General features: G+C 53.7%; 1 protein-coding gene across 1 annotated transcript in view; it reads left to right on the plus strand.

The window, feature by feature from the left end:
* POU2F3 (POU class 2 homeobox 3) overlaps positions 1-9,896 on the plus strand; it is a 93,550-nt gene that overhangs the window by 78,784 nt on the left and 4,870 nt on the right. The window contains exons 10-12 of the mRNA XM_008260641.4: positions 204-365; positions 6,219-6,285; positions 7,636-7,771. Of these exons, the coding sequence (XP_008258863.2) occupies positions 204-365; positions 6,219-6,285; positions 7,636-7,771 (365 nt within the window). The remainder of the gene's footprint in view (positions 1-203; positions 366-6,218; positions 6,286-7,635; positions 7,772-9,896) is intronic.

Raw genomic sequence — 9,896 nt, forward strand, 5'->3', positions numbered from 1 at the left:
CTGAGGCTCAGAGAGGTCAAGAAAGTTTCCTAAGGACACACAGCAAGGAAGAGAGAAAGCCAGTGTTCCATCCTAGGTCTGACTTGAAAGCTTTCGATCCACGTATGATTCTAGCCTGCTCCTTTGGAGCATCTGTCCCTCACCTCTGCTTCTTGACCCAGTTGCCCTCTCCTGACCACGCTCTGTCCGCTGGGCCTTTACAGAACCCCAAACCCAGCTCAGAAGAGATCTCCATGATTGCTGAGCAGCTGTCCATGGAGAAGGAGGTGGTGAGGGTCTGGTTCTGCAACCGGCGTCAAAAGGAGAAGCGGATCAACTGCCCTGTGGCCACACCCATCAAACCACCCATCTACAACTCCCGGCTGGTGAGTGCTGCCCACTGGGCACCAGGGCACACGATGCCTGGGGGGCAGAGGCGTCTCCCTCCTGGGGTGGGGACTGCTGGGGAGTCGGGAGGAGCAAACAGCTCATAAAAGATGCAAATAGATGGTACATGTAAATTATGTAGAGCACACAGAAGGGTAAGGGAGAGGGCTGGGTGAGGTTCAGCCTCATCAGAGGGGGACGTAGCTGCTGCATCAAAACACCAGTGTCTGTCCTCTCACCACGCTAGCAGAAGACGCAGACAGATAAACAAATGGTAAGCACCATGATCGTCTCTCTAGGAGATGCTGGGAGCAAGAGCTGGCAAACCTTGGGAGGCGGTGGTGAGGGAGGACTTCCCCAGGGAGGTAATTAACGCCTGCCCTGAGTCTATAGGACAAGAGGGAGCAAGAGGCAAGGAAGTGTGGGTGGAGCTCTCACCAGGGCAAAAGACGGGAAGAGTGGGATGGAGCCAGGAGAACACATCCACGTGAAAGATGAGGCTGGACAGACGGGCAGGGCCAGATCTCAAAGGGACGGTGTGCGGCGCCAGAGAACTGACGGTCTGGGGGGATCACGGGAGGATTTTCAGCAGGGTGCCGGCATGGTCAGATTTGCTTTGTGGAATGATCCACTCCGACTACAGCACAAGGAGTGGCTTGAGAGGCACAAGACAGGTTTCAGGGAGAACAGTTAAGGTGCTGCTGCAGTTATCCAGTAGAGGAGGAAAGAGGGAACCCACGTGGGAAGAATGAGGGGAAGGGAGAGGGTCAAGTAATCCTTGGAAAGGCTTGGTGAGTCTGGGTGGTGAGGGAAAGAGACTCCTTAGACCCTCAGTGTTCAGACTGGATCGGTGGGGTACACAGCAGTGCCATTTTTGGAACAAGCAAAGGAAGGGGCTTGTTTGGGGGTGGGCAAAAGTGATGATTTCTTTTTCCATTTTTATGATTTGGTTATTTATTTTGAAAGGCAGAGCTACAGAAAGAGAAGGAGGGAGGGAGACAGAGAGAAAGAGAAAAAAGAGAGAGATTTTCCACTGGTTCACTCTTTTATTTTTATTTTATTTATTTATTTATTTATTTTTGACAGGCAGAGTGGACAGTGAGAGAGAGAGAGACAGAGAGAAAGGTCTTCCTTTGCCGTTGGTTCACCCTCCAATGGCCGCCGCGGCTGGCGCGCTGCAGCCGGCGCACCGCGCTGATCCGAACGCAGGAGCCAGGTGCTTTTCCTGGTCTCCCACGGGGTGCAGGGCCCAAGCACTTGGGCCATCTTCCACTGCACTCCTGGCCACAGCAGAGAGCTGGCCTGGAAGAGGGGCAACCGGGACAGAATCCGCGCCCCAACCAGGATTAGACCCCGGTGTGCCGGCGCCGCAAGGCGGAGGATTAGCCTATTGAGCCGTGGCACCGGCCAAGATTTTCCACTGGTTCATTCTTTAAATGTCCGCGACAGCCAGGACTGGGCCAAGTGGAAGTCAGTAGCCAGGAACTTCATCTGTGTCTCCCACAAGGCTGGCGGGGGCCGGAGCACCTGGGCCTTCCTCTGCTACCTTCCCAGGCCCGTCAGCAGGAAGCTAGATTGGAAGTGGAGCAGCTGGGACTCCAGCTTGCCTGTGGCTTAACTTGCAGCGCTACAGCATCAGCCCCTAAAGCGCTGATTTCAGTGATTTACACCTGGTGATGTACAGTGTGGCCTGCAGGACACCCAAGTGGGAATGTCCTTAGGTGTTTAGTCTTAGGAATCTGGAGGTCAGGAGAGAAGCTGGGTTGGATTGGGCAGTCAGAAGCATGTGGGTCGTTGCTGGAATCCCGGGTTAGCAGGAGCTCTTCGGTGGAGTTTGCATGGAGGAAGCAAAGAAAAAGATCTGTGTCCAAACCCTGGGCAGCTCCAGCGCGGGCAGCATGAGCAAAGGAGAGAACGGAGGCAAGAAAGTGAGGATGGCCAGCGCCGTGGCTCAACAGGCTAATCCTCCGCCTTGCGGCGCCGCCACACCGGGTTCTAGTCCCGGTTGGGGCGCCGGATTCTGTCCCAGTTGCCCCTCTTCCAGGCCAGCTCTCTGCTGTGGCCCGGGAGTGCAGTGGAGGATGGCCCAAGTGCTTGGGCCCTGCACCCCGTGGGAGACCAGGAGAAGCACCTGGCTCCTGCCTTCGAATCAGCGTGAAGCGCCAACCGCAGCGCACCGGCCGCGGCGGCCATTGGAGGGTGAACCAACGGCAAAAGGAAGACCTTTCTCTCTGTCTCTCTCTCTCTCTCTCACTGTCCACTCTGTCAAAAAAAAAAAAAAAAAAAAAAAAGGTGAGGAGGAGGAGCCCGAAAAGGCACGAAACTGTGACCAGGTAGATACGAGAGGCGTTGGACTGCGGTGAGCCAGATAGCGCTGCTTTGGAACAAGGGTGAAAGACGCCGCAGCCGGAACGGGGACCCCAGCGTGTTTAAGACACATTAGGAATTCACGAGAGCAGCTTCCAGGCCGCAGGAATAGCATGGGAGAAGCCATGCGGTTATAAGGTGACGTGACACCTTTGGGGACTCCCGTGCATTTCCGTCCAGCTGGAGCTGAGGTTAAAGCTTTGAGAAGTTCAGCAGGGCTGGGTTGTGATGGGCCATGGATGCTAAACCACCCTAAAAATGACTGGATCGTGGGGTGCACAGTAGTGTCCTTTCTGGAACAAGCAAAGGAAGGGAGCTTGTTTAGGAGTGGGCAAAAGTGGTGATTTCTTTTTCCATTTTTATGATTATTTATATATCTTGAAAGGCAGAGCTATAAGGAGAGGGGGAGGGAGAGAAAGAAAGAGAGAGAGAAAGGGAGAGGTTTTTCAACTGGCTCACTCCCTAAATGGCTGCAACAGCCAGGTCTGGGCCAAGCTGAAGCCAGGAGCCAGGAACTTCATCCTGGTCCCCCCCAAGGGTGGCAGGGGCCCGAGTACCTGCCATATTTTAAATTGGATGTAATGTGATATTCATTCATAGTTTCTTTTTTAAAATGTTTATTTATTTATTTGAAAGGTATAGATACAGAGAGAGAGAGAGAGAAGGAAAGAGAGAGAGAGAGAATCTTTTTTTTTTTTTTTGACAGGCAGAGTGGACAGTGAGAGAGAGAGACAGAGAGAAAGGTCTTCCTTTGCCGTTGGTTCACCCTCCAATGGCCACCGCGGCCGGCACGCTGCGGCCGGCGCACCGCGCTGATCCGATGGCAGGAGCCAGGAGCCAGGTGCTTTTCCTGGTCTCCCATGGGGTGCAGGGCCCAAGCACCTGGGCCATCCTCCACTGCACTCCCTGGCCACAGCAGAGAGCTGGCCTGGAAGAGGGGCAACCGGGACAGAATCCAGCGCCCCGACCGGGACTAGAACCCGGTGTGCCGGCGCCGCTAGGCGGAGGATTAGCCTAGTGAGCCGTGGCACCGGCCCGAGAGAGAATCTTGTATCAGCTGGTTCACTCCCCAAATGGGTACAACGGCCAGGACTGGGCCAGGCTGAAGCCAGGAGCCAGGGTCTCTCTCATGGGTGCAGGGGCCTGAGGACTTGGACCATCTTCTGCTGCTTTCCTAGGCTCATTAGCAGGGAGCTGGATGGAAGTGGAGCAGCCGGGACTCATACGGGATGCCGGTGCTGCAGGTGGTGGCTTCATCTAACCACAGCGCCAGCCCCCATCATTTCCTCCTTAAACTTTCACTGAGTGTCCACTGTGTGTTTGACACTAGGGGTCGTGTCAGAGAAAACAGACACGACACACATGGTTTCTGTGATTAACCTTTCAGAGAACCCAGCTCAGTCCACAGCACCAGGGGCTTCTTTGAGGAATCATGCTTAAAGTGACACCAGAAAGATGACTGTCACCGTTGATGTCGGGGGCGGGGGGAGTGTCTGAGCTGAGGAGGGGCCGGGGGGAGCAAGTTAGACAAGAACATTCTAGATGGAGCAAGTTGTCTGTACAGAGGTTTTGAGGCTGGGGGATATGGTGGGAAGCATGGAGGGGCTGGAGAGGACCGGAAGCCAGGGAGTGACTGGGAGTGTGCATGAGGGGTCTGGGACGGTGGGCAGGGGGTGGATCACACAGAGGGTTGTGTGCCACGTGAAGGAACTTGGTTCATGGGAGCTGTAAAGATGGGGCCTTGGTTAGAGCAGATGGGAGGCAGGGTCTCACTTTGGTTCAGTTCTAACCCAGGACACCAACGTGGAGATAATGGTAGGGGGGCATAGAGGGGCCGTAAAGGAGCCTCCGTGGTTATCAGCACGCTTACTAAACACTCCCGAAGGCCCAGGCCCTGAGGAAGGCACCCACATGACGTCATCAGCCTGATGGGGCAGAAAGGCGTGAAGTAAACCCTTACCCTATTGGATATCATGAAGGGAGACGACAGAGAAGGGACTGGGACATACTTTCTTCTGCTTCTGATGTGACATCATCGCCAAGAGCTGTCATCAAGGCAGGGAAAGGAGTTACACTAGTGGGACCAGCGTGAGCAGAGTGCTACCATCCATATGAAAAGCAAAGGGGATCCGGATTGCGTGTGCACTTGCGTGGAGGCGCGGAAGAAGAAGCTGGTCACAGTGACTAAATACCTTATTACTTATCTAAAACCAGCAACAAACTTCTTGGGTGTGGCTGCAGGGAAGGAGGAGGTGAGAGAGGGAGAAATTATCGATAACATCTCTCTTCTCGCTCTGCCACCCCTCCCGAACTGTGCCTCATCCCTGTCTCCACCCATCACGAGCCCCCAGTCTACTGAGGATGCTCACTGTGAAAGGAAGCGGCCAGACCATTGCTGATTAATCAGCGGCTGAGGACATGCCGCATCCTGTCGCAGGGCATCTCCCAGCGTTGTGGAATCCCAGCTCCCTGGAAACGCTGCTGGGAGCTTCCACGAGGGGAGCGGAGGGGGTGCATGCAGACCTCAGCTCAAAGCAGAGGTCAGCGATGTGTGGAGGTGCACAGCGGCTGAGGGCGGCTCCCCTCTGTATGGAAGGGGACTGACCCCTACTGAGCAGGTGCTGTACGCCAGCCACTGGGTTGCAAGCACTGTGGACATTAGCTTGTTAAATCTTAATTAAGAGAATAGAAAGGCAGCATCGCTGCCATTTGTCCAATGAGGAAAACAAATCTCAGAGGGCTAGGTAACTTGCCCAATGCCACACAGATAGGGAGTGGTGGAGCCAGGGCTCACACCTGGGTCTGTGCGGCTCAAGTCTGTTCTCTCCACTCCACCTGTTTTAGGCGGTTCGAGGATAGCCACAGTGAGAGAGCACTTCCCAGATTGCATGGGAGGCTAAACTCAATTATCTTAGGTCCCTTTCTAATCTCAGACTTGATGATGCAATGTGGTCTCCCGGGCAACAGGAAACGCATCAGAGACTAAAGTTCCCCAGTTATCTCCAGAGAGTCCGTGGTTCGTTCATTCATCCATCGGGGTGGGAGAGCCTGCAGTGTGGTTGCCAGGGCTGCCCTGGGCACAAGCAGAGTGCTTTTAGGAAGGGGAAAGCAAGAACGGGAAATGCACTAGGCCAGCTGCGTCTGCCACAACAGGGTCCCGGAAGCCTGCTCCTCTCACTGCCCGGGCACTCAGGCCAGGCAGCCTGTGGCCTGGCAGTGCCAAAGCAACCCTGCCAGGGACAGGGAGGGGAGGGCAGCTGTCAGTGCCAGGGAGCTTTCAGAGCAGGCAGGAACCGGAGCTGGGTGCCTGTGATGGCCGGAGGCCTCCCTCCATGAGGGAGGGGAGAGTGCAGGTGTGGCGCTAGGAAACCACCGAGGGAACTAAGTCCTGCTCCCCGTAGAGCCTACAGCTCAGCACCACTGAGGCACCCGAGGTTGGAGGGAGGGGCAGGAACGGACATTCACGAGTTTCTCTTGCCTTTTAGGTCTCTCCCTCGGGGTCTCTGGGACCCCTCTCTGTCCCTCCTGTGCACAGCACCATGACGGGAACAGGTGAGCTTTGAAGTGAGGGTTCCGAATAAGACTAGAACTGCTAAGACTAGACCTGCCTAGGTCAGCAGGGCCCGACTCTAAGATCTGTGCTGGGAAAAAGTAGCTTCCATGGTAAGCAGTTTAAACAAGCGTGTGTGCTTGTTCTGTGCGAGTTACAGTGCTTATCCTCAGCCCTCCATGCACACTATGTTCCAAAACATGCTGTATGGAAGGCTGAAGGAAGGTAAGACTTTCCAAGCTCGTTTTCTATAATACTCTTTTTAAAAGATTTATTTATTTATTTATTTGAAAGTCAGACTTAGAGAGACAGGGAGAGACAGAGATCTTCCATCTACTGGTTCACTTCCCAGATGGCCACAATGATCAGGGCTGGGTCAGTCAGCTTCTTCCAGGTCCCCCACATGGATGCAGGGGCCCAAGCACTTGGGCCATCCTCCGCTGCTTTCCCAGGTGGATCAACATGGAGCTGGATCAGAAGTGGAGCAGCCGGGACTTGAACCAGCACCCATATGGGATGCCAGTGTTACAAGCGGTGATTTTACCCATTACGCTACAATGCTGGCCCCAGAACTCTATTTTTCAAAAGGTTCCTATAGCATTTTTAAAGGGGCTCAAAAGGTGATCATTTGTTCAAGTGTCTCCAGAATGGTCCCAGTGTCAGCTCCAGGTCCTGACATGGTTCTTAACATACTCTCTGTCATTTTTCTAAGTTTTAATTTGAATGGTAAAATACATGTTGCCCTATCTATGGAACAGAATCTGGGAAACCCGGACATGAGCATTCCCTTTAGTCCAAATCTGCTGTTTTACAAAGGATGAAAGTGAGTGTCAAGTAGTAAAGCAAGTTGACATAGCTGCTTAGCTAGTGGCCCGAGACCAAGACACCTGTTCTCGCCGAGGCCGGCAACCTTTGCGCTCCAGGGGTCTTCTCCCCGATGCACCTTTCTTTCTTTCCCCTTCTCTTCCCTTTCCTAAGCTTCTTTTTCATTCTCCCTTCTTGCCTCTTTGGTTTAGGGCTGCGTACGCCCAGCCCAGGGTGTGTCCTGGAGCAGGGATGATCTTGGCTTCTGTCTTTCTTGTGTTTGGCAAGTCTTGGACTGGTAGAACCAGACACACCGCTCTCGAGGGCCCGGGCTGCAGCCAGCAGTCATGATGAGACACCTCCTGAGGATGGGTGGAGGGCTATTGCTGCTAATTTGGCAGGAGACAGACAGAGGGGTGGTGGGCAGGGAGAGGGTGAAGTCCCTTTGGGGATGCACCGGGAAGTCCGGTGCCCGGAGGGCCATGTCAGAAGGTCCGAGGACCCAGCAGCATTGTTTTCCCCTTGTTTGTGCCTCTTCTTGTCCTCAGTAACGTCATCCTGTTCCCCTGGGAACAACAGCAGGCCTTCGTCTCCTGGCTCAGGACTCCATGCCAGCAGCCCCACTGCCTCTCAAAATAACTCCAAAGCAGCCGTGACCTCCTCCTCCAGCTTTAACTCTTCAGGGTAAGATGGGGAGGGGGTGCAGAGAGTCCAGGGGCACATGCGGAGTTGGGCCAAGGCCTTGGGACAGGGAGCTGGTCCTGGGGTCTACAGGGAGAAGGGGTGGCAGGGCAGGGCAGAGTGGAAAGCCAGACTGGACTTTATTCCCCGGGGGAGTGGGGATTGCCAAAAGAAGCCTCAGCCAGGGAGTGGGCCTGGCAAGGAGCTGGTGTCAACAAAGCCAATATTTCCATCCCCTCTTGAGGGTGGAAATTTCCAAATGCTTCTGCTGGGGAGGGCCAGGGCCTTCCCTGGGCTTCAGCTGCACTCCACGCCCGGAACCCAGTTCTCAGGATGCTCTGATACAAGCCTGGAGCTGAGGGCGTGGCTGACACAGGGAGGGGGGAGGGGGCTGATCCCTGCCTCCTGCACCCACCTGGGATGCAGCAAAGTGAGGAAAACAGCCTCTTGGGCCTTAATCCATGAGCCAAGGAATCTGCTCTAAAAAGAATGCTCAGTGCCGGTGTCTTGAGAAATTCTGCCCCAGTGAAAGCAAAACAGAGATTTGAAAATAAGACCTGAGCTTGTTGGCCAAGACGAATCTGCGTGTCCAAACCCAGGCAGTTCTGCAAGGCAGCTGGCCTGCTCTAACTGGCTGATTGTCACATAGTCTAAACGTTAGAGTTCCTCACCTATCACCACCAAATGAGAGATGGGGGGGGGGGGGCGGGGAGGAAAGAAAAAAGAGAACTATATCATATGCATTTGAAGTTTTTAAAAAATTGTTCTGTTGGGGCTGGTGCTGTAGTGTAGTAGGTTAAGCCTCTGCCTGCAGCGCCAGCATCCCATCTGAGTGCTGGTTCGAGTCCCAGTTGTTCCACTTCTGATCCAGCTCTCTGCTTACAGCCTGGGAAATTGCTTGGGCTCCTGCACTCACGTGGGAGACCTGGAAGAAGCTCCTGGCTCCTGGCTTCAGATCAGCCCACCTCTGGCCATTGTGGCCATTTTGGGGGTGAACCAGTAGATGGAAGACCTCTCTCTCTGTCTCTTCCTCTCTCTGTAATTCTGCCTCTCAACTAAATAAATAATTTTAAAAATTTATTATTTTTAAATAATTTAAATTTAAAAAAATTATTATGTTGTATAATTCACATATCAGAAAACTCACCATTAAAATACATTTATTTAGTTGAGAGTAAGAGACAGACAGAGAGAGAGAGAGATAGGGATAGGGATAGAGATAGAGATAGAGATAGAGATAGAGATAGAGAGGGATAGGGATAGGGATAGGGATAGGGATAGGGATAGGGATAGGGATAGGGATAGGGATGGAGCTTCCATTCAAACTTTCATTCCCCAAATGCCCAGAACAGCTGGGGCTACCAGGCCACAGCCAGGAGCTGGGAAGTCAATCCAGGTCTGCCAGGTATGTGGACAATTACTTGAGCCATCACTGCTGCCTCCTAGGGTCTATGTTAGGAGGAAGTGGGATTCAGGAGCTAGAGCTAGATATGGAACCCAGGTACTCTGATATGGGATGCAGACTTTTTTAAAAAAGATTTATTTATTTATTTGAAATGTAGAGTTACAGAGTTACAGAGGGAGAGAGAGAGAGAGAGAGAGAGGTCTTCCATCTGCTGGTTCACTGCAACTGTCGAAGCTGAGCCAATCCGAAGCCAGGAGCCTGGAGCTTCTTCTGGGTCTCCCACGTGGGTGCAGGGGCCCAAGCACTTGGGCCATCTTCTACTGCTTTCCCAGGCCATAGCAGAGAGCTGGATCGGAAGAGGAACAGCTGGGACTCAGCCGGGACTCAGCCAGGACTCGAACTGGCACCCATATGGGATGCCAGCCCTACGGCGTCAGCTTTACCTGCTATGCCACAGTGCCGGTGTCTAGAGATGCAGACATCTTAACCAGGCTAAACACTTTAAAATTCACCATTTTAGGCTGGCATTGCGGCCCACTAGGCTAATCCTCCACCTGCGGCTCCGGCACTCCGGGTTCTAATCCTGGTTGGAGCGCCGGTTCTGTCCCGGTTGCTCCTCTTCCAGTCCAGCTCTCTGCTGTGGCCCAGGAAGGCAGTGGAGGATGGCCCAAGTGCTTGGGCCCTGCACCCGCACCTGGGAGACCAGGAGGAAGTACCCAGCTC

Source organism: Oryctolagus cuniculus, chromosome 1 (assembly GCF_964237555.1).
Source record: "Oryctolagus cuniculus chromosome 1, mOryCun1.1, whole genome shotgun sequence".
Lineage (NCBI taxonomy): Eukaryota > Metazoa > Chordata > Mammalia > Lagomorpha > Leporidae > Oryctolagus > Oryctolagus cuniculus.